At 38.2% G+C, this 27,063-nt stretch overlaps 1 protein-coding gene across 6 annotated transcripts in view; it reads left to right on the top strand.

Moving 5' to 3' along the window:
- The window catches only part of ntng1a (netrin g1a), a 204,991-nt gene that overhangs the window by 144,421 nt on the left and 33,507 nt on the right, over nucleotides 1-27,063 (top strand). For 5 of the 6 annotated variants that reach the window (XM_059327481.1, XM_059327483.1, XM_059327477.1 and 2 more), the window contains exon 5: nucleotides 19,900-19,926. In XM_059327481.1, the coding sequence (XP_059183464.1) occupies nucleotides 19,900-19,926 (27 nt within the window). Of the gene's footprint in view, nucleotides 1-19,899; nucleotides 19,927-25,239; nucleotides 25,285-27,063 lie in introns of all 6 variants that reach the window. The other variant, XM_059327482.1, reaches the window with a different exon arrangement.

The raw sequence follows: 27,063 nt of genomic DNA, 5'->3' as shown, positions 1-27,063 counted from the left end.
AGCCTCTTTGTATTGACTTAGTTTATAATTGTGCCACATAAAAAAAATGTTTTGCGTTAAAAAGGTAGACCAACAGAAGGCTTCCCCGCTTCCCCCAATATCTGCAACCACCGATGACTCCAAGGTCTGGTCCTGAAGGAATGGCAGGTCCTAACAACATGTTATAAACACTGTAGCAGGGTCACAATTGTCATCATTTGGAACAATCTCCAATAAACATATTGCACCAAGACTATCAGTTATGTTGCCAATTACCATGGCCATGGTTGATCCATTCAGTCCACACACTGCATGATCTTTGACTGTTACTATTGTGAAGTTCACAAGGGACACTAGCATTGCTTTACACCAGGGATTCCCAAAGTGTGGTGCGTGGACCCCTGGGGGTGCGTGAGCTGCTGCTAGGGGGTGCGCGAGATGAAAAATGTAATGGCGGTCTGATAATGACACAATTACATTTTTTTCCCCCCACACAATAAAGACGTGTTATTAATTAATTAATAAATACAGGCTATTCAATTTTGTGTCATTTTTTGTTCATTTTTGCATCTAATTTGGTCATTTTTGCATCTATTTTTTGGTTGTTTGGTAATTTTTACATGTATTTTTGGTCAATTTGTGTCTATTTTGATAATTTTGTGTCATCTTTGGTCATTTTTGCATCTATTCTTTGGTTGTTTGGTAATTTTTACATGTATTTTTGGTCAATTTGTGTCTATTTTGATTATTTTGTGTCATCTTTGGTCATTTTTGCATCTATTTTTGGTTGTTTTTGATCTTATAATGAAGCGTAGAAGAAGTTATCTTCTTGTTCTTGTATCATTTTTCCAGCCTGTGTTATGATGACGGGGTTGTGTTCAATCCACGCTCATTTAAATTTGCTGCAATTTTTGTTCAACGCAGCTCAAAATATTATAACATTTTCCCAACTGATCTGCTTTCTGCCTCTGATCCTGAGCCTGTCATCATCCTCCACCTTTAATATGGCTATAAAAATTTTTATTGCACTTTGTTTTTGAAGGTGTGGGGGATTGGGGGTGCGTCAACCCGGTTGGGACATAGAAGGGGGTGCACGGCTGAAAAAGTTTGGGAACCGCTGCTTTACACTAAAGCACTCTACTACACTGAAAGTAATGGAGTTAATAAATGATGTTCTCCAGCTGCAGCTGCAGTGCTAACGTAGGATAGAAGCAGTTATTTACTCCTGCTGCAGTTGGAGAAAGTAGGCCAGCTTTACATTAGCCTTTTTTTTTCTTATGTCTTGTGGTGATGTCACATCATATGAGACATTTGTCATTGTCTTCTTCTGTGGTGGGACCTTTGTTCATGTGGACCAATTAGACGGTGGGCCTGGTGCAAGGAACACTTGTATGAAGTGATTTGTTAAGTGACACTTGCAGGTAATTAACCTGTAGTAATAATTGTTTTGGGTCCACTGAGTCTCATAATTAAGCTTCGAACAATGTCTTTAATCATGACTAAGAGAACAACACAGTTGCCCATAAAGTTGGAATAAAATATTATTTACCTCTTTCCATGAAATTATGTTGACAATGTGATTTATTTAAGTGTATATCTTCTCAAAACTGTATTAATCAATCTCTTCCAAACATATCACAATGAAAATACACATGTAAACACATGTAACTTATATTATACTCCCCAAAAGTACATTATCCATACTAGATACTTGCTTGATCCAAGTATTCGGCTCGACACTGCTAAATATGTTCCACTTTTATCTGCTGATTTTAGACTTGAACCTCTGCAGTGTGATATTCTTCTTTGCAACTCTTTTATGACATTTTTGTGAATGGAAGTTGTCAGAAGCCGACTGGAACCCTTATGTAGCAGCAGAGGGGCGTTTATGCTAATGATCAAATCTCCTGAATTTGCACCTACTCTTAAACAGTTGGCTTTCATCAGTTGAGAGAGAGTGCTGAATCTGACTTGCAGCACTCGATTAGTACGATTTCAAATAAGAATATAAAAATGTTCCCTCATGAGGCCGTCCCTTTGTAAAATGGGCTGTTCAGATAAACTTTCCTTGAGTAGAAGGAGGAATGCAAAGCTTTTTAGAAGTCATGCAAAATTTGGAATATATTATAATATCTCAGTTCTCTCTCTTCTCACATACCAAACTGGCTTGTTTGTTATTTATTTGGATCTCCCACAGAAAAGGTAACAGCTGCTCTTCCTGGGGTACGAACAAAACAAGGACACAGTGTCACACAGTACTCCCCATGTACCGCGCTCTAGTGGCGCTGAGGTGAGCAGCTGAGCTACGAGCCAGGTCCTCAGGTGGAGTTTTTAAAAACGCTAGGGGTAGAAAAGCTATGGATGGATGGATGGATGGATATATGAATGTTTTGATGGATGTTTGGCTTCATGGATGGATGGATGGATGGATGGATGGATGGATGGGTGCATGGATATATGAATGTTTTGATGGATGTTTGGCTTCATGGATGGATGGATGGGTGCATGGATGGATGGATGGTTGCGTGGGTGGATGGATGGATGGATGGATGGATGGGTGCATGGATATATGAATGTTTTGATGGATGTTTGGCTTCATGGATGGATGAATGGATGGATGGATGGATGGGTGGATGGATGGATGGATGGATGGGTGCATGGATGGATGGATGGATGGATGGATGGGTGCATGGATATATGAATGTTTTGATGGATGTTTGGCTTCATGGATGGATGGATGGATGGATGGATGGGTGCATGGATGGATGGATGGGTACATGGATGGATGGATTGATGGGTGCATGGATGGATGGATGGATGGATGGATGGATGGGTGCATGAATGGATGGATGGATGGATGGATGGATGGATGGGTGCATGGATATATGAATGTTTTGATGGACGTTTGGCTTCATGGATGGATGGATGGATGGATGATTGGATGGATGGATGGATGGATGGATGGATAAATGGATGGGTGCATGGATGGATGGATGGATGGATATATGAATGTTTTGATGGATGTTTGGCTTCATGGATGGATGGTTGGATGGATGGATAGATGGATGCATGGATATATGAATGTTTTGATGGATGTTTGGCTTCATGGGTGGATGGTTGGATGGATGGATGGATGCATGCATGGATGGATGGATGGATGGATGGGTGCATGGATATATAAATGTTTTGATGGATGTTTGGCTTCATGGATGGATGGATGATGGATGGATGGATGGATGGATGGATGGATGGATGGGTGCATGGATGGATGGATGGATGGATGGATGCATGGATATATGAATGTTTTGATGGATGTTTGGCTTCCTGGATGGATGGATGGATGGATGGTTGAATGGATGGATGGATGGATGGATGGATGGATGGATGGGTGCATGGATGGATGGATGGATGGATGGATGCATGGATATATGAATGTTTTGATGGATGTTTGGCTTCATGGATGGATGGTGGATGGATGGATGGATGGATGGATGGATGGATGGATGGATGGACATGGTTGCAGATATACCCTTCACATTTAGCATTTAAACATCAATCCTGTTCTTGTTTATTTCCTCCAGTTCTCCTGCCATAAATCAGCTAAAGCATCAGGAGAAGAGCAGCAGTTCTATAAGTTCAGGTGTGCTGGCATTCATTTGAAAGCCCAAAGTTTTATCCCGCCCTGTCCGCTTATTGCATCCGCTGTGATTTCTGCCTTCCCCTGCGCTGCTCGAGGACTCTCGGCCAGCGGCTGATGACTTATTCTCCCTCCCGGAGGATCCGTGTTATGAGACTTAGGGAGGGTTAGTGAAATGGCCATTCCCAGAGTCCAGATTGACAGCACATTATTAAAAAAGGTGACACACACATACACACACACACACAGGTGCTCATCCAGACCTCCACTCCTCAAAGCATTCACACACATTCATAACTACTGCACAAGGACACACACTCCTTATGCCCTGCAAGTGATGAAAAACAGTCATAGTATAAAGTGCATTATTATACTTTGTCTTGGAGGGGAAAAAATCCATAATGTAATAACGCAGTGAAAAATCTATAGAAATGCAAGGCTATCCCTCCTGAATTGAAAAAAAAAAATGCACAAGGCTGACAGAAAAATGCACCTTGTGCTGTTTTGTAGTTCTCAAGCCCATTCAAGTCTAATTCCAGAAGTCTCTTTCTCTCTCAATGTTTTCCCCCAAACCCAGTGAGCATATGGCAGCTCTTCGGAGACAAATTTGTCAAAGATGAAAATTTAATTAAGATTTAATTTCTTTTTACTATGCCCATCAAGTCGTCTGATGCGATAAGGAGATCGATGAATCATCATCCGGATGGGGTGTGAAGCACGGGAGGGAGGGAGTGATATTTCGTTGTACAATGGCACGAAGAAGAAGAACAGGATTTAAAAAGTGATAGAGAGAAAAGGATGGCGGAGATAGAAGGAGGGGAAGTGGGCATCACTCTCTGTCACAGCTAACTCAGCCTTCTGGGGTGGCTCTGTCTCTCTCGCTTTCCTTCTCTCCATCTATGTCTCCCACCCCCCTCCACACCATCCCACCCGTCTCTCAGCCTCACTCGTTCTCACTTTCTCCCTCTGTGGAGACAGAAGGAGAGGGATCAGTTTGAGAATTAACCATGGCAGTTCATTTCACTGTAGGGCTGAGGATAGTGAGGGAGATAGGAGCCGGCGGTGAATGAGGGCAGTAATGGGTGGCCTTTGAAAAGTTGATTTCAAATAGTAAAAATGTATCCTGAATGTAATTTTAAAGGAAAAACCCTTAAATTAACTTTAAACTGATAAGTGGATTTGGAGAATTGTACTTTTTTTGCACCCTGTATGTGTCTGCAAATGGGTGTAGTATGTCGGAAGAACAGATAAGCTGAGCTTTAGTGCTGAATGTCTATGGGATCACTAAAAACTCTGCCCAGAGTTACTCAGATGTGCTCACACTGTATGAATGGTCACATGTTGGTTCTAACCATAAAAAGTCCTGATTGCACTCAAAAAAATAACTTGTTCCCAGAACGAAATAAAATTATAGAAATAATTTCCACCTGAATAAAATGCTTTAATTTAGCGAGAAACAGTTTAGTTGAGTGAACAAAATGTAAATATGTCGGGTCAACATGATGTGTTTGCGTTACTGTTAATTAATTACCAGGGGTCAGTCTAACTAGATTTGTAAGAGTAATTGTAACATACTAACGTAATTTCCTTGGGCCATTTAAACGTGTATGACATTATTAAGAGTTACTTTATTTAATAGGGTTGTTACAACTACTTTTTAAAATAGTGCAGGACATGAATTAATTGTGCTGAGCCAACAAAAGTTAGGTTGAAGTGGTTTAGCCTAAAAGATTACCTTTATCATATGAAAATGAACATAATAGTAATTATTCAGGAAATAAATCATTTTTAAAGAGTATATATTCAGCAATTTAATTAGGTTGTTTTCACATAAAGTATTCTAGTACATTTTAAAGTGTTGCATTTTATGCTAAAACTACATGTTTAAAACTGTTCAACCACAAAACATCATTTTATTTAGTAGAAGCTACATGTTAGACTAAGGAGAAGGTAGCAGACACCCAGTTTGCTTTTTTGAGTGTAGTTCAGCTCATAGGCTATGTCATTTTATTGAAATCTGTCATGTAGCTACTTATTAGATATCCTGCTAATTAACAGACAAACAATCAAATGGGACTTTAAAAAGAAAGTCTGAATATTGTAAAACTTACTATTCTAAAACATAGTTGCATTTGCAGCATTTGCATTTTGGAAAATATGCCAAATGGTTTTCTTGCCTAGAATGACAATACTACCACTCTTTACACTTAAAAAATAAGCTTTAAAAAATGCACAAAAACAGGAAAGTTTGGCTAGCATAAAACAAGCTTAAAATAAAAGGTACCTACAGAAAGAAAATGATCAGCCGACTCCTTAGTGTCTTATAGTACAACCCAACGCTGAATAAGATGTGTAGGTTTACTGAAGTAATAATTCAAATAAGAAGTATGGTATTTTCTCATAGACTTCTACAAAATCTGACTTCTTTTTCTAACCAGTAGAGTCGTCCCCTGCTGGCTATAAGAAATAATGCACGTTGAAGACAGGTTTAATTGCCTTCACTTTTCAGACCCGGAGATCCCCCTGTTGAAACAGACTAATAAAAAATTAAATTTTCCAAATGCACAGCAATGGATTCATTATTTATCAAAAAAATCCCTTCAAATCCCTTTGCAGATTGCCAACTTTTTAGTAACTCTTCCAATTAAAGATGCATTCAGACCTCAGTCAGGGTAAAGTTTTATATACACTACTGGTCAAAAGTTTTAGAACACACCAACTTTTCCAGAATTTAATTGAAAATTATGCAGTTTAATGTCTCAGTGTACTCTGAAATTAATGCACATTTGCAACATTTAAAATTCTTTATTGAGCATGATAGTGTTTTGAAAGTAAAAAAAAGATTCAAAATCACATTTTATGTTGGACTAAAGGACTAAAAAAAGACACAGAATGACCAAAAAAAGACACAAAATGACAAAAAAAGACACCAAAAGACACAAAATGACTTACAAAGACATGAAAAGAATTCAAAAATGGACAAAATAGCCCAAGACTCCATAGAGTTAAGTTGTTAACCCATTTCTTGTTCCCTGAAAAAGGCCTACTTGTATAATTCTGAAATGTACATTATTTTCCAGTTTTGGTTAAGCTTACCTTTTTTTATTTACCTCTGGCAGTTCACCACTTACCTTTGGACCCTTTCAAGCTGTTCATTTGACTTGAACTGCTTGAATTTCAATAAAAAACTGGAAAAATTGGGATGTTCTAAAACTTTTGACCGGTAGTGTATATATATAAATATGCAAGTAAAAAATGCCAGTGAAAGACAAGCTAAGCTAAGAGTGATGCTGGTCTCGACTTTATTGTGACATAAGCATGTACATAGTCATTTTAAGTGACATAAGAGCTGTGCATCCAAGGTTGAAGAGATGAGTTGGATGATGGATCATCATTAAGACTACCTTTTCTGATGATTATGCACAAATGGACTGTTTCTGGTTCCAGTATTTAGACACTAAAAGGTAATTCAGTCACAATGTATCCATCTAGTTCAAGGGTGTCAAACTCAAATACACAGTGGGCCAAAATTTAAATCTTGGACAAAGTCGTGGGTCAACATTGATATTTATTGAAAAAATTGACCTTAACAAGTTCAAACGAAATGGAACAAGCAAAGCTTGATATAACTTAATATTGCAAACATGCAAAATCGAATATCAAATAAAACAAACAAACACATCAATGGCATTCATTTCTTAAATAAAATGTAAATAAAAATCGTATGTCCCTTTATTTTATATGCGGCCTTCTTTAAATTTAAATTTAACAGTAATCTTTTTACACAGGCTAAAAATAAATGTGAGAATAAAATAACAATAATAAACCAAATGATTAATAATAATATCCTTCAATGAATGTGCAGCCATTCAAGCCTTGGACTAGCAAGAAAAAGTGCATAAAGACAACTTTAATTGTTGCTCAGTTTGCTACACACTGATCTACTGTGTAATAATAATAATAATAATAATAATTTGGTATTGCCTTTCTGAGCCAAATATAATTATACTGCGGGCCAAATTTGGCCCGTGGGCCAGAGTTTGACACCTCTGATCTAGTTGAACAAATCGCATTGTCTCGAAAAATAAGCTTTTTTTTTTCATTTTGCAAATAAGTGTATTCATTAAAACAACAACAAAATATTTCAATAATTATTTCAGAAACTTTTTAGAAATGAGGTGTTCATTTGTTCCGTCTGCAGCTTGATAAAATGAGTCGATTTCCTTGTCAGGACAGGATTAGGAAACACTTGTTCGGATTTAGCGGAAGCCAGCCTCAGAGTTTACGGATCTCCTTTGATCAAAGCAGTAAGAGGCGTGGACATGCACTGGATTTCACTGTAATGATTCATCCTCTGCCTGCAGAAAAGATCCACATTAGCCCTCTCACCGTCTCACTGCAGCTCTTGGTCCCGGATTAAAATGAAAATAAGTGTTGTCATACACTGTAAAAAATGTCTGTAGATTTTACGGTGAAAAACTGCTAAACCATGACAGTAAAAGACCGTAAAATGATAAATGAGTTCATTCAGTTTCAGTAACAATTAAACACTGTAAATGTATATATCAGCCAGAACAGTATTTTTACAGGTTTTAAATAAAAAATTAAAAAACATTACTCTATTACTGTAAAATACATTGGCACCGTGTTTGTAACAAAAAGCATCACTGTAATTTTTGCATTTATTTTTTGTAAAAATACTTTTTCTCACTGTAAAATGTACTAAACACCATATCTCTTACAGAAATATACTGTAATATTTAATGGTAAAATCTTTAATTTATGTGGCATTTATAAAGTATTTTCTTGTCAATTATATGTCAAATCTTTTGATGGAAAAACCTTTTATTTATACGGTAAAAAATTGAATAAATGCAATCTTAATTAGCTTAATTTTTTTATTAGCTACTGCTGGTTCTAGCTACACTTTAAAAAATGTCTGTAGATTTTACCGTGAAAAACTGCTAAACCATGACAGTAAAATACCGTAAAATGATAAATGAGTTAATTCAGTTTCAGTAACAATGAAACACTGTAAATATATATATCAGCCAAAACTGTTTTTTTTTAAAATACATAACTCCACTGTAAAATACACTGGCACCTTGTTTGTAACAAAATATATTGTAATATATATACAAGCCTTCACTATAATTTTTGCATTTATTTTTTGTAAAAATACTTTTTCTCACTGTTAAATGTACTAAACACCATATCTCTAACAGAAATATACTGTAATATTTAATGGTAAAATCTTTAATTTATGCGGCATTTATAAAGTATTTTCTTGTCAATTATATGTCAAATCTTTTGATGGAAAAACCTTTTATTTATACGGTAAAAAATTGAATAAATGCAATCTTAAACGTGAAATCAACAGTCTCAACATCTTTTTACCGTAATATTAGAAAAAAGTTGCACCTTATTTATTATGGTAACGTTCTGGCAACCACAGCTGCTGGTTTTTTACCGTAAAAAACAATTTTTTTACAGTGTATCTGGAGGTGACAGTCACAATAATAACAAATATTATTTCATATGACGTGCTAAAAGCATTTTTCTTCCATTGTTCTCTAATTAGTGTACATAATGTGGAGCTACCAGATGCTACAGCCTTATTATCAGTCCAACTGGGAGGTGCTGATCATGGAAATGTAACCAAACACACACACACACACACACTCATTTGCACAGATATACTCTATACACACCAATTTATACTTTCCTGATTAATATTCCCTCTTGTGCATGGGGAAGTAGGATTCTATACATATTTCAATGACTCCACCAAATCCCTCAGGAACTGATAATGCCACTGTAGAATAAATCTTATTCCTTTGTGTGTGAAGACAAATAACCATTGCTGTATATGGGTCTCTGAGATTCAGATTGGAACACAGCAATCTGCCTTTAAAAATGTGTTTAAATATTTATTAGGGGCATTAAAATGGTTTAATGAGCCCCGGGTAGCACATTACTAACTAGTGTAATCACATTACTTTACTAATGAAGCACTAATTAACCCATAAGAACCCACGGTGACACGGGTGTAACAAACATTTTAAGTCTTCTAGAATCTCCCATATTCAGCTTTATGCTTCACCTTAACTCATTCACTTGTTCTGACCATATTTCTTGAACAAATTAAAGTCACAATTTTGATAAATGTTGTGGAGATGCAAAAGAAAAAGGCAAATTTGTGTCTCTGTAAGCAGGAAATGTGTCTAGTTTTTATTTTATTTTAAAATATTATAAACATAAATGCCATAAAAGCCCATTGTAACATATATATGTCATATCACAGATCTTAGACATTTAGGGGTAGTATATATATTTTTTTTTTTAACCCTCCTGTTTTCCTCGGGTCAAGGAAGGAAGAAGAGGGAAGGAGGCAAAGGGAAGTAAAAAAGGATGGAGGGAAGAAAGTAGGAAAGAAAGAAGGATGGAGGAAGGAAAGAAGAGAGGAGGAAAAGGAGAAAGAATGGAAAGGAGAGAGAAAGGAAGGAGGATGGAGGAAAGAAAGGGGAGGAGGAGAAGAAAGGAAGGAAAAAATAAAAGATGAAAAGGAGGGAGGCAGGAAGGAAAGAGGGCAGAAAGGAAGGAGGAAGGAAAGAAAGGAGGGAAGGAAAGGGGGGCGAGGGAAGGGAAGAAGGAAGGAGGATAGAGGAAGGGATGGAGGCGGGAGGGATGGAAGAAGGAAGGAAGGAAGGAGGAAAGGAGAGGAAATCAGGAGGAAGGAAAGAAGAGAGAAAGGAAAGGAGGAAAGAAAAGAAGGGAAGGAGGGAGGAAAGGAAGGAAAGAAAGAAAGGAGGGGCGAGGGAAGGAAATAAGGAAGGAGGAAAGAAGAGAGGAAGGCAGGAGGAGGGAGGAAAGAAGGAATAGTCAAAACATATTGGGTCAATTTGAGGAGGCTTAAACATCAGAAATGTGTTCTATGTGGTCCACTCATGTAATCACATTACTTTACTAATGAAGCACTAATGAAGCACTCATGTAATCACATTACACGTCTTCCATTTAGAGTTTCAGCAAAATTAATGTTTTTCTTTCCCATACCATCCTATTTCTTGACTTTTTTTAATTTGAGTGTCCTTGCTCTTAAAATCTAAATAGAGTGAGGCTTGTGAGCCAGACGGCTCTGAGTAGAATATGAGTTTTTTCATCAGGCTCGCAGCTCTTCTGTGTATTCATTTAGTGCCATGTGTTTATGCAACTACACACATAAACACATTTTCTGCACATAGCTCCACTTCCATCGTCTCCCTCTCAACACCCACTCATTTACGCTTTTATTCCTTCATCCACAGCTATTTGAATTCTCATTTTACCCCCATTCGTGTTCTTTTTTCTCTGTAAAACTCATCGCCTGTTGTTTTGCATCCTCTCATTCTGTTGCTCTTTCTGCCCTTCTTCCCCACCACCTTCTTCTTCTTCTTCTTCTTCTACTTCTTCTTCTGCCTCCGCCTGTTCTCGCTCCATCTCTCGGTTTTGTTTCATGCTCGCGTTTTTTTTCTCTCTCTCTCCCCCACAACACCCCCAACCACCCCAGAGACCGAGCTTGTTTACTCTGTCTTTTCCACATCTCGGCTCTGTGCAGCTGTGACGGTAATCTTTCTTTCAAATATTTGTTTCTTCCATCTCCAGATTTTTTTTTTTTTTTTTTTATTCCTTCCCCCATAGCTACCGCCACCGACGTACACCTCATTCCTTCCCTGAAATCTTAAACTGTTCTTCTTCCAACTTGGCTCCTGGGCACTTTAAGACTTGCCACCTTCAATTCAGATCTACACATCGAGTGGGAACGAGCGAGCCGGGCACTCCAGCGAGGCAAGCCGTAATTTTGCTCCTGAGGAATTCAATCAAGTTGCATGCTGTGTGCTTGTGTTTTGGCAGCCTTTCCGCTGCTAACCAGTTAGCGATGCCTGTCACCATCACTGGGCTCTATATAGCCAAAGAGCTCCAGATGATGATGGATTGCTATAAAATGATGGCAGCCAGGGAAAGTAATTACCAACTTTGCCTGGGGTGGAAATTCAGCAGATAAGCTTCTTTCCAGAGTCGTCCAGGTAGCGCCAAGGCAAACAGGTGAGACACATTGAAGGTCAAAGCAGCGGAATAGATACTGACAGAAACAATGTAATGACGCCTACCCACAATCTGACTTCCACGCCAACAACTGGATTTGCTCAGTAGAATCTTATATTGCAAATTTCATGTCCTCTTTTTGTCCATGTGACACATTGAGGATGAATATATGATAGAAATAGCTTGTTCAGTGAGGAAAAACAGGATGTGTGCCAAAGATTTAAAGCCCATAGAGCCATGGGAGAACATTTTATTATTGGTTTCTGATAATCCATTAGCAAGGTTACAGTGATGGTGTTGGATGGATGACAGCGTAACTGGAACTGAACCAGTGGAGGATGAACATCAACCACACGGCTCTGTGATGTGTGAGACTTATTATTATAAATGGGCTGATGCCCGCCATGACTCAGGCTCTCTACTGTATTTTAATGCCCACGTTTGTGCACTGTAAAAAAAAACCCTGTTGTTTTTACGGTAAAAAACCAGCAGCTGTGGTTGACAGAACTTTACCGTAATAAATACGGTGCAACTTTTTGTAATATTACGGTAAAATGATATTATCACTATTGATTTCCCGTTTAAGATTGCCATTTTATTCCATATTTTATCATAATAAATAAAAAGTTTTTCCATCAAAAGAAACGCTATTCTGCCATATAATTGACAAGAAAATACTTTATAAATGCCGCATGAATTAAAGATTTTACCATTAAATATTACAGTATATTTCTGTTAGAGATGTGGTATTTAGTATATTTAACAGTGAGAAAAAGTATTTTTACAAAAATTAAATGCAAAAATGATGGCTTGTAAATATATATTACAGTATATTTTTGCTACAATCACGGTGCCAGTGTATTTTACAGTGGTAGTAATGTATTAAAAAAAATAAAAATGTAAAAAATACTATTTTTGAAACAGACTAATAAAAAATTAAATTTGCCAAATGCACAGCAATGGATTCATTATTTATCAAAAAAATTCAAATCCCTTTGCAGATTGCCAACTTTTTAGTAACTCTTCCAATTAAAGATGCATTCAGACCTCAGTCAGGGTAAAGTTTTATATACATATATAAATATGCAAGTAAAAAATGCCAGTGAAAGACAAGCTAAGCAAAGAGTGATGCTGGTCTCGACTTTATTGTGACATAAGCATAAGTTTTTTTACGGTAAAAACCTGGCAGCTGTGGTTGCCAGAACTTTACCGTAATAAATACGGTGCAACTTTTTGTAACATTACGGTAAAATGATATTATCACTATTGATTTCCCGTTTAAGATTGCCATTTTATTCCATATTTTATCATAATAAATAAAAAGTTTTTCCATCAAAAGAAACGCTGTTCTGCCATATAATTGACAAGAAAATACTTTATAAATGCCGCATGAATTAAAGATTTTACCATTAAATATTACAGTATATTTCTGTTAGAGATGTGGTATTTAGTATATTTAACAGTGAGAAAAAGTATTTTTACAAAAATTAAATGCAAAAATGATGGCTTGTAAATATATATTACAGTATATTTTTGCTACAATCACGGTGCCAGTGTATTTTACAGTGGTAGTAATGTATTAAAAAAAATAAAAATGTAAAAAATACTATTTTGGCTGATATATACATTTACGGTGTTTCATTGTTACTGAAACTGAATTAACCCATTTATCAATTTACGGTCTTTTACTGTCATGGTTTAGCAGTTTTTCACCATAAAATCCACAGACATTTTTTACAGTGTGTGTTGTGTCACATGCACTGAAGCCTCACGTGCACAGATCATGTTCGGTGAATCGCACACCCCCCTCGGAGATCATGTTCACCACCCAGCAGCTCGCAAACTATGATCCCAGCACAACTCGTAAAAATCAATGGAGCACACCGTCAACATAAGCAGCTCCTAATGCTCTTCCTGTGTGATAGGACAAAATTAGATTGCAGCCGTGGCCCATAATGGCGGGGCCAGGCAGGTGAAGGGGATTGGAAATGACGGTGATTGAAAATTAATCGAATGACCCGACATGGGATCCTGGACATCTGCTGGAACCCCACAGGTTGTTCATAAAGCATCAAATAATTGCACTGACTGGTGTTCCACACCGTGACCTGGAAGAAAAGGTTATTTGGCCTTGAACCAGACCGTTTGACAAAAGGGTCATTTGTCAAATGAGTAGTCATTTCTCCTTTGTACAGTGGTGGGAAAAGTATTCAGATCCTTTACTGCAGTAAAAGTACTAATACCACACTGTGAAATTACTCCACTACAAGTAAAAATCCTGCATTCAGAACTTACTGAAGTAAAAGTACAAAAGTATCAGCATCAAAATGTATTTAAAGTATCAAAAGTAAAAGTACTCGTTATGCAGAACGGCCCCACTCATTGTTATGTATTATCTAATACAGCTATTCTCAACCTTGGGGTCCCGACCCCAATTGGGGTCGCAAGATGATTTCTGGGGGTCGCCAAATCATTTTGGAAGTCAGCTCTGTCTCCACTGTGTTAAAGTGTTCATGTGTCAATGTGTTTTTTGGTCATTTTGTGTCTTTTTTTGGTCATTTTGTGTCTTTTTTTTTACATTTTGTGTCTTTTTTTGGTCATTTTGTGTCTTTTTTGGTCATTTTGTGTCTTATTTTGATCATTTTGTGTCTTATTTTGATCATTTTGTGGTCAATTTGTGTCTTTTTTGGGTCATTTTGTGTCTTTTTTGGTCATTTTGTGTCTTTTTTTTACATTTTGTGTCTTTTTGGTCATTTTGTGTCTTTTCTGGTCATTTTGTGTCTTATTTTGATCATTTTGTGTCTTATTTTGATCATTTTTTAGACATTTTGTGTCTTTTTTTGGTTATTTTGTTTCTTTTTTGGGTCATTTTGTGCTTCATTATTTGTCCAAAATTTGTTGTATCAACTGAGTTTGTATGATCTGAACTGTGCGTGTGAGATTCTGTTCAGTGAGCGGGGGTCCCGGACAACATGCATGTTAAATTGGGGGTCGCGACTCAAAAAGGTTGAGAATAGCTGATCTAATATATTATTAGCTTATTTGTATTGATGCATTTATGCAAGTCATGCTTTCATTTTTTAAAGATGGGGCTGATTTTAACGACTTAATATACTGTTGTGAGGATTAACTTAAAAAAATGTATAATGACTTTAAAGTTTTTATGTTAAATCTCAACCTGAAAAGGAACTAAAGCTGGCAGCTAAATGTAGTGGAGTAAAAAGTACAATATTTGCCTAAAAATGTAGTGGAGTAGAAGTATAAAGTCACATAAAATAGAAATATTCAAGTAATGTAAAAGTACCTCAAAATTGCACTTAAGTACAGTACTTGAGTAAATGTACTTTCCACCACTGCCTTTGTAACATCACTTTTCTCACAGTGGTATGATGGGTTCAACACTTTCAGTCCTTCAGACATTTAGAAAGCAAACAGCATTCATGTACAGTGCAGCACAGTGTTTATTTTCTCTGTATAAATACGTTTATGGAGAATATTTGCTCTGCTCAAATGGTGAACTTACAGTTTGGTGATGCACACAAATGGAGTCACCTCTCTCTCCTTCTCTCTGCTTTTATATTTATATCCCTCCACATTTAATGCAGTGGGTCCCCTGCTTATCTCCAGACTAGATGGAGATAGCGCCTGTGTATTGTTGCACTGTCAGCTACTTAACCAGCCCGTTTTAGTACTGCGTTACTGGGTTTTTTCTCTCTCTCTCCTTTTTCACAGGTCAGTTAAAGAAACACTTGCAGTCTCACACTTTTGACTTTATAAGAAAGAAGAATGTGTTGGCACATAATAATGCTGTCTTCTGCTGTATATCTAAAATAATAGCAAAATAATTGGGTACACATTTTACTTTAGTATTGCACATTATGTAAAATCAACAATAATTCACCTGCATCCCTTAGTTGCTGTTGCTATGCTTTACTAAAATAGTTACTGCCAGGTTTTGTATCTAAGGAGTGGACAAAGTCACCTTAAAGTCACCCATTGGTTTGTGCTCTCCTGTTCTAATACCTTAAGTTTGGCTATTTGGCTGGGGGGCTTTTTCAAGGAAGCAATGACCATATTTGGACAAAAGGGTTAGGTTATTAGCTACTGCTGGTTCTAGCTAGCTAGCTAGCTTGGTTAGCAAGATGCAAAAATGAACTTTTGGCCTTGGAAATGTTGCTTGGTCATGATGTAGCTAGTTAGCTGGTCTTTTGTAGCTTATGTTAGAGTTAAAATGACTGTTATATAATATAATAATATATATAATCCATTTATAACACTTTTGGCTGTGGGTTTCCACTGAATAGCTAAAATAAAGACAACACTTTCTGTAAGCTTCTTTTGCTGTGTTTGTCTTTTCCCATGTACACCGTTTGGGGCAACTGTAATGATTGCTATGTTGTAGTTTTCACAATCATTCATTCATTCATTCATTATCCTTTACGGCTTATCCGCTGGAGCTGATCCCAGCTGACAGAGGCGGGGTTCACCCTGGACAGGTCGCAGGCTATCGCAGGGCTGACATATAGAAACAGACAATCTCGCTCTCATTCACACCTACGGGCAATTTAGAGTCACCAATTAAACCTGAGTGCATGTCTTTGGACTGTAGCCTTCACAGTCAAAGAGGCATAAATATTACTTGATTACAAAAACGTGCATGAATCTCGTAACTTCATAATTAGCCATATTGTATAAATACCATATTTTCCGCACTATAAGGCGCACCGGAGTATAAGTCGCAGCAGCTAAATTGAATGATGTGTACATATATAAGCCGCACTGGACTATAAGCCGCAGGTGTTTTAATGTTTAATTACCATATGTAAGGGTTGGTGCACAGAGGGGATTGTGGGGAAAGAGATGGCTGCTTGAGGAAGCTTCTTTTACAGCCAGATTGACTGTCTTTAACTTAAAAGCTGCATCATATGCATTTCTACGTTTGTTTTCCATAATGAGGGTTTGTGCATGAAAACTTCCTTTGCACAAACTATCTCGCTCTCGTAATGTCGTTCTGTCTCTCGTTCTGTCTCTCGGTTTCGCTTTTACTTTTGCGCGCTACCTGTTTCACTCTTTTCCGGCGCCCTGCCAGATTGGCTCGGGGTCCTTCGTCTGCCGCTGATTACGGCCGACAAACTAAGTAGCTTTCGACACAAATACACACAGACAAGTGAAAAATAGCCTAAAAGTATATGAAGGACCCCGAGTCGATCTGGTACGTACACCTGCCTCCAGCTTCTCCTGCTGGAGCCCGCCGCTCCTCGCGGACCGGTCATAGAGCCCAGAGAGTTAAAGTTGGTGGACTGTAACCTGTAAAATCTATAGATTAGCCGCACCGTTATATAAGCCGCAGAATCGAAAAATGGAGAAAAAGGCGCGACTTATAGTCCGAAAATTACGGTAGTTGTACTTTTCAGAGTGGGATCAGCCAGTTGATTCCAACTTATTTTGGTATTATAGTGCTATTATACTTCACACACCTTTAATTAATAGTTTATCGTGTTTGTAAATTGATGTAGACTATTCTGTTATCATTATATATTGTGACATTCAGAACCATTGCTGCCAAATCAAACTGTACTTTTTAGAATAGGGTGATTGTGATTGTGACTGTCCTTGCTCTTGTCCTTCCTGTCTCCTGGTTAGCATCTGCCCAGCCCCTTGAGGTTTGACATCCATTACGCTCCTCCTCCATATGTCAGCGTAGCCTCCTGCACTCTCCAGCTCTCCGACAGGTCACAGATTTGGCTCCTAAACACAGCTTGCAGGCAGAGATCAGAGGGAAAGTGATTGAATGACAGGAGTTTGATCAAAGTCCACGTACACAAACACATGCACACACTCAGGAAATCCTCATGTTTCCCCTGAGTACTTGGAGATATTTCGTGACGGCTCCATTAGATGAAAGGCCCAACCCAAAAATCCTGCACAGATGCCTCCCTGCCTCCTCGTCTTCCTCAGCCGAAGGTGTGCTGGTAAGCGGATGACGGGAGAGAGACATAAGCTAGAGAGGAAGAAAGCACCCATTTCATTTTATTTCTTCCTCTCTAGTTTACGTGGGCGCATTTCTCCTTTCGCCCAGCATGCTTCCTCTTCCCATGGTGAGGGAGTTGTTTGTTTTTGTGGGCCGGCTGCCTTATTGAGGGCAGGGGGTAGAGCAAATGGGAGGGAGGGCCTCCGTTCAAACAGATGATTAGAAAAAGTGGAGCTGGCATCGATGTCCTGAAAGCAAATTCCTCTGAAAACGAATGCAGACAAAAAGTACACCGTACACAGTGTGTTCACATTCCTTTGAATCACACAGATGCAAACAGAAACATGGCAAAGTGTTTTCAGACGCCGCCTGTGCTTCATGGTGTCTGAAGCTGCCTTAGTCCTAATTAATACCCAAACCAAGATGTCGACGGTTAGATCAGATGGTAAAATGGTTCGCTCAGGAATCCTGTGAACGTCTCAATCTCGTCAGATCCACAGCCAGCCAACGTCCTGGTGTGGGAGAGATCTGGTCACCATGGGGATGAGACAGACTGTATTATCTGCTCAGTGGCTGTCTGGCACAAGGGACTGCTTGATCGAGGAATGGGCAGAAAGGCAGCAGGATATGTCCTCCTATATGGCATCAGAGGCAGAGTTTGATGGCAACTGATATGTTGTGTGTCTGTGAGCATTAGACATCAGTCTAATGTTTGCATGGCAACATGTTTTAAAGAGTGATGTGCTGAGCAGGGTAGTTCTAGATAACTTCTAGTCCAGGCTAAATGTGATTTTAGGGTATCAGAATGGGTTGATATCCTTTGTGAAACAGATTTGGTGCTAGGTTTTGCCATTTTTACCACCCAAGAATTGAAAAAATCTATTCAAAACCCTTAGCTTTCCAGTCATAGAGACCCCAGTAAGCAGAAATATTCAAATATAATAGGTGAAAATAATACATATGTACTGCATTAGAAAAACGGCATTGTTCTGGCCCCAAACTACATGGGAGGAGCATAAACTGGGCATGTCTGTAAATGGGAGACTCGTAGAACCCATTTTCACCCGGATATCATGAGGTCAAGGTCAAGGGACCCCTTCGAAAATGGCCATGTCCAGTGGCGGTTCTAGACCAATTTTACTGTGGGGGCCAAAGAGGGGCCAGTGTTTAATCAGAGGGGCACATTAGCACATGAAAAAATGGCAAAGATGATATTTAAGCATTCAAAATCTTTGAATATCTTGAAAAAGACACAAAATGACCAAAAAAGACAGAATAACTCAAAAAAAACACCCACAGAAGACATATAAATGACCAAAAAAGACACAAAATGACCAAAAAAAGACACAAAATGACTTACAAAGACATGTAAAGGATTTAAAAAATGGACAAAATAGCCCTATAAGACTCCATAGAGTTAAACTATTATACAATGTAACATTCTGGGTTCCTTTTGTGTGCAATGAGATATTGTTTGAACAAAAAAAAAGGTTTGAATTGTTCCATTGTTCATTGTTATAAATTGACCATTTTATTATTAATTTGACACAGGGGCCACAGCAGGGGCCAAAGGCTTCTTCACAGGGGCAGTGGCCCCTGGAGGCCCCTGTGAAGAACCACCACTGGCCATGTCTGTGTCATTTAACCCCCTTCCTAACAAGATATCATCACATGTTGGTACAAATGGATGGGCGTCTAGTTTCATATGAGAAAAACTGTCTAGTTTGGGACCACAATTGGTGCTGAGCAGTGTCTTAAAGCAGCATGAAACTTTTTTACTTGAAAATTACTAAAATATGACTGTCTGTCTGTGAGCCCGTGGTGTTTGCTGAAATTGGTTTTTCATTGATGTTGGGAGGTGTGTACCTTGTGCTGTGTGAGAGGGCAACAATGACCTTTTTCTGGCAACAACAGGGACATCAAAGCAGGAATAATGGAGGGAAGCAGAAGAAAGCAAAGAACCGTGACGCTGAACGTGCAGCAGACAACACTTTCAAATCATGATCAAGACTAGTGCAGCTTTAGATGCCGCACACTACAGTATGTGTTATTCCAAGTGTATACAGCTGAAGATGAATCACGAGTATTCGGGTGGGAACTCAGTCAACCTTGAGGGAGGATGGCAGGATTAATAATACACTGCTTGTCTCAAGGACAAATGCTGTAGTTGTTTTCTGAAAACCAATTGTATGTCTTAATTGGTGTTTTTTTCTCTTTTCTCTTGCAGGTATTCCAAATAACATTGGTCCAGTTAGTAAGTACAAGTTACAAATGAGCTATATGAATGCTTGATGCTTTGCTTTGCCTATTGTGCCAACCTTCACCATACAACCCCCAACTTGGTGCCAAGTGTTCATTTCTGATTCCAATCTTCTTTGACGGATCACTCAACAACTGTTGACCAACCTTGGTTTTTGGGGAGACAGATAAGCAATAGCTGGGGGCTATATTGTCGTGATACGGGCGTATTAATTTACTTTATCCAGACTCAACTCAACCAGATAACACTTGCCTGGCTCTGCATGCAGAATGTCATTTGTTTTTTTTTTTTCTTCTCTCCCATGCATTATAAATAAATGGCATCTAGACTTTATTAAAGTGCCAAGACCTCTCTGGCAGTATAATGTCACAGGAGGTCATTTTAATATAAGCCGCAAGCGCCTCGGCTGGTATTATCTTCGTCAACCAGTAGCCCCTTAGGAGGGGGAGGAAGAAGAGAGGTGCCATGTCTCAAGTTACCGCTGCCTGGAAGGCTGTGTGATGCAGGAACCGTAGGATTGTATTGAACAAGTCAAAGTGCATTCACAGCCTGGCTCAATTCTCTTTATCTTTTTTCTCATTGCTCTGTTCTTCGGGAGTATCCTCTGTTCCCGGGCCAGATTGATTAGCAAATTGCCCCCTTCCCTGTCTGATCCTGACCCACAGGACGAGGGCTAAAGAGAAATGCAAGTTTTTGATGAGTTGGCCCCAATGATCAACATACCTGTTAAATGATGACAGTGTATAGTCATCTGTAATGGAGCTGTAATATTATTGGCTCTGATGATCCACTCTAGCATACAAATAAACCAACATGGTCTCACAGGAATCCGTGAAATAGTCACGGATTTCGCTTAACTCAAAATCCGTGGAATAGCCACGGAATCACTCAAATTTCCGTGAAACTGACACGGATTTCGTTACAATGCAAGTTAATCATATCCCGTGGCTATTCCAACATACAAAGTGATTATGTACATTCTCTGAGTGAATATTTAGAAAACAAACACATATTTCTCGCTAGAAATGTGATCAAAATCCAATTTTATGCAGAAACTAAGTCAAAATATTGATTTTTTTCACTAAAAATGAGAGAACTGTCCGCCATGTTTTTTGTTCTGACCGTCGGGACCTTGAAAGTCACGTGACTTGGAACAAACCAATAGGAACAAATATCCATGGAATAGCCACGGGATATGACTGTCATTAACTTGCATTGTAGCGAAATCCGTGTCAGTTTCACAGGAATTTGAGTGATTCCGTGGCTATTCCACGGATTTTGAGTTAAGCGAATCCGTGGCTATTTCACGGATTTCTGTGAGACCAGGTTCAAATAAACACCAAAGTGGGCAACAAAAAACATGCATATATCCAGGCAGAGCTCGAGCCAAAAAATTTATTGCAAAAACAACCTTTATAAAATTCCAGTCAGTATTTGCAATAGCATAATTAGTGTGATTTGGTTAATTTTTCCCACTTTCCTATATTCAAAAACTAATAAATGCACCAGGACAGACCTTTATTTAAGGTTTTTTCTTTTAGTCTGAAGTTATGTCAAACAGGAATATTAGGCTCTGTTGGCTCAATTGCAGCTATAAGGTTCAATAACATAATCATGATACCATCTGATGATCCAAAATGTCAGTGAAACTAAGCAGCTAAAGTAAGGATGGTGAGGGTCTCTGAGTGTGTGTGTGGCCATTCCCACAGTCTCAAAGTTTAAAAACCTCATTGCATTTAAAAAAAAAAAAAAAAAAAATCATCTACTGACCTCAAAGCTTCTTGGAACTCTCATAGAAAATATGAGTAGTTGAATCAAAAGAATGACAATATTTGTAAAAAGTAAAAGTATCCAAATACTGTAAATATGCTCGAAAAGCTCTGGCCTCCCAAAAAGGTGTTAACTAAAGGGAAAATATTTTGTGCAAAAATTTAATTGAAAAATATCCTGTGAATGTTGAATTATTTCCACTCAGTATCTCGTTAATGCCCAAGTGGTACCACGCCAAGTTCTTACACACCGAGGGACACATGGACGACCAGGCACACTTGTTTTCATCATTTAAAGGCTAAGATGATTATTGGGCAACTTCCCAAAACACGCTGTGTGAGACACGGGGACAAAACAGATTATTCCCAGGTGGTTTTTAATCAGGCTTTAGAGTTTAAGTGAACACTGGTTGTAAAGTCTGATGCTATGTCATGAGTCAGAAATGGACATGTGGCCAAGAAAACCAAAACCAGCCCCTTCCCCAATCTCCCCCTGCCTGCCTCCCTGCCTCACCTCTCCTCTCACCTTTAAAAAATGAAACTTCTCCTCCACGCATGGCCCGACGACAGCTTAGTGTGTGTGTGCATGCTCCTCATACATTCTGTATAAACATGCATACATATTCACATCAGTCCTCTCCGGTCCCATCCAAATGCCAGGCCAGACCATGTCCAAAGGCTGTCCTCAAATCCTTCACGGGGAGAGTGTGCATGCTGATAAGTGTGCGGCTGTGTGTCTGTGCGGTTGTGTGTGTGTGTGTGTGTGTGTTTGGGGTGGGGGTGATGTAGAAAGGACACTCTGACAAACCAAAGTCTTCACTTCTCATCCAGATTGGCCCACAGGGATTTAGAGTTCTCACGAGTTCTCACGAGTAGCTGTCTTGTCACAGCAGCTTCCCAAAGAACCGGCAGGACACTAAAAACTGCACAGGCTTGAAGAGGATGAGGCTGTGCAAACACAAAGCAATTTTATGTCTGCGTTATTAATAAAGTAAGAAGAGAGTGGACCAAAAAAAAAAAGGTTAGGAGGTCCTTGAGGTTGTTAAATAGACTTGGAGTAAAGCTATTGTGGAAGAGGAAAGAAAGCACAGCACTTTCCATGGTGTTGTTTGAAGGTAATTGAATTCCTTATTGACTTTTCTCAATTCCATTTCAAGTTTATTAAGCCAGGCAGAATTGCCTAATGCGGACCATTAAAGTGAAATTAATATTTTAAAAAACAATTCTTGCTCTGCAAGATTGCATTTCATTATGGGTATGGCATTGATTAAAATCCGTCACCACTCATTTAGCTCGCTTTATACCTGAATATTCCCCATAACAAAATAATTAATGGAACCCAGATGTGTATTACATCCAATCAATTGCCACCACAGAATAATTAAAAATGAACCTACTTTACCAATTAGATGTTATAGATTTGGACAGTGGGGTTTGCTCATGTGTGTTTTATTTTTCTCCGATAATGCACGCTATTAATTAATTGCTCATGTTGTCATAAGTGAGTTTTTAAGCTTCGCTGCTGAACACTTAACAGAGCAACAGAGGATCTAAACATAATGATGTGAAAAAAAAATCACTTGACAATTTACGAGACATAAGACAAGAGTCTGAGTGGTGATGTGGTGTGCCCTTCTTCTCTTTATTTGTTAATCTGTCATTTTCAAAGAGCCTCTGATCGAGTGACTCGAGTGGCTTTAACCCACTGGAGATGTCGCAGTCGTCACCGATGCCAGAATCCCCCAGCAGGATCCACTGAGAAACATTTTTTGGGAAGATAAAAAATGAAAGAAAAGGATGAGACAGGAGATAGTGCATGATAGTCGTTTGTTCATGCAGGTTTGAAATCAATGACTGGTAATGTTAGCGAGGGGGGGGTGGGCTTAAAAGTGATTGTCACAGTGTGTAGACATGCCAAGCTCAAAGCTAATGTATTATTTAATTCCAATGCAGTAGTGAAGTGGGGAAAAAAAAGGTTTGAAACAGTTATTCAATGTGGAAACTAGTCTAAAATGATCCAGCCTGATGTACACTCAAAAAAATAACTTGTTCCCAGAACAAAATAAAATTATGGAAATAATTTCCACCTAAATAAAATGCTTTAATTTAGCGAGAAACAATTTTGTTGAGTGAACAAAACGTAAATATGTTGGGTCAACATGATGTATTTGCCTTACTGTTATTAATTACCAGGGCTCAGTCCAACTAGATTATAAGGGTAATTGTAACATACGAACATAATTTTCTTGGGCCATTTAAACGTGTATGACATTGTTAAGAGTTACTTTATTTAATAGGGTAGTTACAACTACTTTTTAAAATAGTGCAGGACATGAATTAATTGTGCTGAGCCAACAAAACAAAGTTAGGCTGAAGTGGTTTAGCCTAAAAGATTACCTTTATCATATGAAAATGAACATAATAGTAATTATTCAGGAAATAAATAATAATAAAGAGTATATATTCAGCAATTTAATCAGGTTGTTTTAACATAAAGTATTCTACTAAATTTTAAAGTGTTGCATTTTATGCTAAAACTACATGTTTTAAAACTGTTCAACCACAAAACATCATTTTATTTAGTAGAAGCTACATGTTAGACTAAGGAGAAGGTAACAGACACCCAGTTTGCTTTTTTTGAGTGTACAGCAAAATAAATGTACAACATAAGTGGGGAAAAAAAGGTTTGAAACAGGTATTCAATGTGGAAACTAGTCTAAAATGATCCAGCCTTGTATTCCATTCACACATAGTCGGGTTAATAGGCTTCTGGCCAAGACTCCGCTGGATGTTAATTACCCAAGATTGCATGATTCATGGCGTCAATAGCAAAAGGACAGAAAGATCAAGTGAAGAGATGAAGGGGCACAAAGAGGAAACGTATCCGTATTCCTCCCTTTGCTTGACTCCTCTCCATTTCCAACCGCAAAGTATTTCCCTGACACGGAAATACGGACTTGTATGTAATTATGAGGTTATGCTACCCACAGCAGTCCGTCATCCCAAGTCCCAACACCTGCCATTATTTATTCATTGTTATTCCTCCACCAGAAATACACTGTAATTAGATATTGATTACATAGTCGATGTGATGAATTAAACAAAATGCCCCCTAACTTCTTCATTTGCTATACATAGTTTAGACTCGCTTGCATAAATAAATCATGACTTAAATACCAACTTTAAGAGGGTTTTATCGTTTTCTTTTTTTCTTTCCTTCAGTTTTTCACTCATCATTGTCATTTTCATAAACATACACATACACAGCAAGCCCATGGAAGTCACACAAATTACATACAACGTCTCTCCAATGTCCTTACTGGGTCTTTGGATGCATCTCTTTGCTCGTCCATGTCAGCCCTGCCCCCATTGTATTTGCTGTTTCCTGATTTACTGATTTGCTGGACATGTCCGTGTCTCCAGTTATGTGTGTGTACACTACCACGTAGTCCCCCCCCCCCTCACACACCTCTAGAATATCTGTAGAAATCACACAAGTGCACATGAATAACTCCTGGTTTCTCTCAATTGCACGCAGTTCGGCCGAATGTGTCATCCCTAGGTGTCGCTAACCGAAAAGAAGGTAGGCATCTGAGAATATGCAACAACTTTTTGTTTTTTCACAGATTCATTTATCTCGGGGTGTTTGCATAGAAGCAAAAGAAAATACTCAAAAATCAAAATCAAATCAAATAGTCTTTATATAGTTCACTATACAACAAAATTGAAAGTGCCACTGCATCAGGTGCATAGTTATGACAATCATAACACAAAAACAACATGAGTAAAAACATTTAAAAAATACCGACTCTAAACAAGGACAAGAACAAGAACAAGGACATGTGATGTAATAAATAAGTGTAAAAATAAATAAATGGCTACTTAAAATGCTACACTGTAAAAAATGTTAGTAGAAATTACAGGAAAACACTCTCAAATTACATCAGAAATAGGGTGTAAAATTAAAAATTGTATATCACCGTATTAGACACTTTTAATTACCGTAAATCAAAGAAAAGCACAAAACTTTAACTTTTACTGTCATACACATACAGAAAACACAGTTTTGCTGTAAAAATATACAATGTAAAATTAATGGAGAAATAGCATGTTCTCACAATGACACAATTACACTAAAAATAACGGGATTATTCAGTCTAAATTACAGTTTTTTGCTGATATTTACATTTAAATTTACAGTAGGAAAGCCACTCACTGTATTTTTTACGGTTAAGTTCCGGCAACCACAGCTGCCGGTATTTTACCGTAAATGAAACTGATTTTTTTTTTATAGTGTATAATTTATACATGAGGTAAATTGAGTGTTTTGCACATATCAATTGTATTGCACATGTCCGTTTTATTGCACCTTTTAATTAATTTATCCTGTGTGAAAAGAGAATACTCTTTGATAGATATGAGTATTTGTGGTTAGTATCTTCCCCCAGTTCCAATTTTGGTTATTTTCTTGAACCAAAAAAAAAACAAAACATTCTCAGCCTGCTTGTCTTGCTCATGATAAAGGGTTTTAACTCCTTCAGAGGAGAATTGTGCATTCACAGGGCACTCATGTTGCAACATTCTGCAGTGCCGTACATTATATTATCCTCTCTGTGCGTTTATACATACACACTCGATTTTAATTAGCTGCAGAGCTTTCAGGGACTCTCGATCCCATCTTACCGTATCAGGAAGAAAAGGTTTCACTGTGGTTTTTTTATGCAGATCGATGCTAGGCTCATCTCAGCTTAATCCATCGTGCAGATGTGATGTGCAAACAACTAGCACAGCAACCACTCAGCTCTGTGTTTCCATGACTGCAGCCAAGCGCACACAGTGTATGTGTCAGGGGCTTATGTCACCCAGTACAATGGCAGAGGCTGGGCCTATTATTTCTTTTTCCCACTGTTTGTTTTATGACCGTAAAGGAATCGAGGGATTGATGTGTTCACTGCTAGCCAGTTTCCTTGCCCACGCTCCTGTGCACAAATTTATAGGGTGAAAATTCTTGGCTGGCCTCCACCGAGGTGGAGAGTAGTTTGTCAGGGGATAGTTTCTGTCTGGGGAAACATACACAGAGGCTTTTGAATTATACAAAGCACTTGTTAATGAAATGAAGCATAAAAGAGGGACCATAATATTTGAATTGTTCGGCATCTAAGGCATTTGTAACAGATGCTGCTACATGCAGCCAACTTCACTTGGCAATGTCACTCCTTATTTCCCAAAGCCATCATTCATCATTATTGCGTGTGTTTCTTTCTCTTTTTTCTCTTTTTTACAGTTACATTTATTATTATTAAGCATGATGCTCAGTATTCTTAATTCTCTGACATTACATGTTTTATGTTTAATTGCAATA

This window comes from Centropristis striata, chromosome 23, assembly GCF_030273125.1.
Source record: "Centropristis striata isolate RG_2023a ecotype Rhode Island chromosome 23, C.striata_1.0, whole genome shotgun sequence".
Taxonomy (NCBI): Eukaryota; Metazoa; Chordata; class Actinopteri; order Perciformes; family Serranidae; genus Centropristis; species Centropristis striata.
The sequence above is the reverse complement of the archived record's forward strand: the minus strand, read 5'-3'. Positions and strand labels throughout refer to the sequence as shown.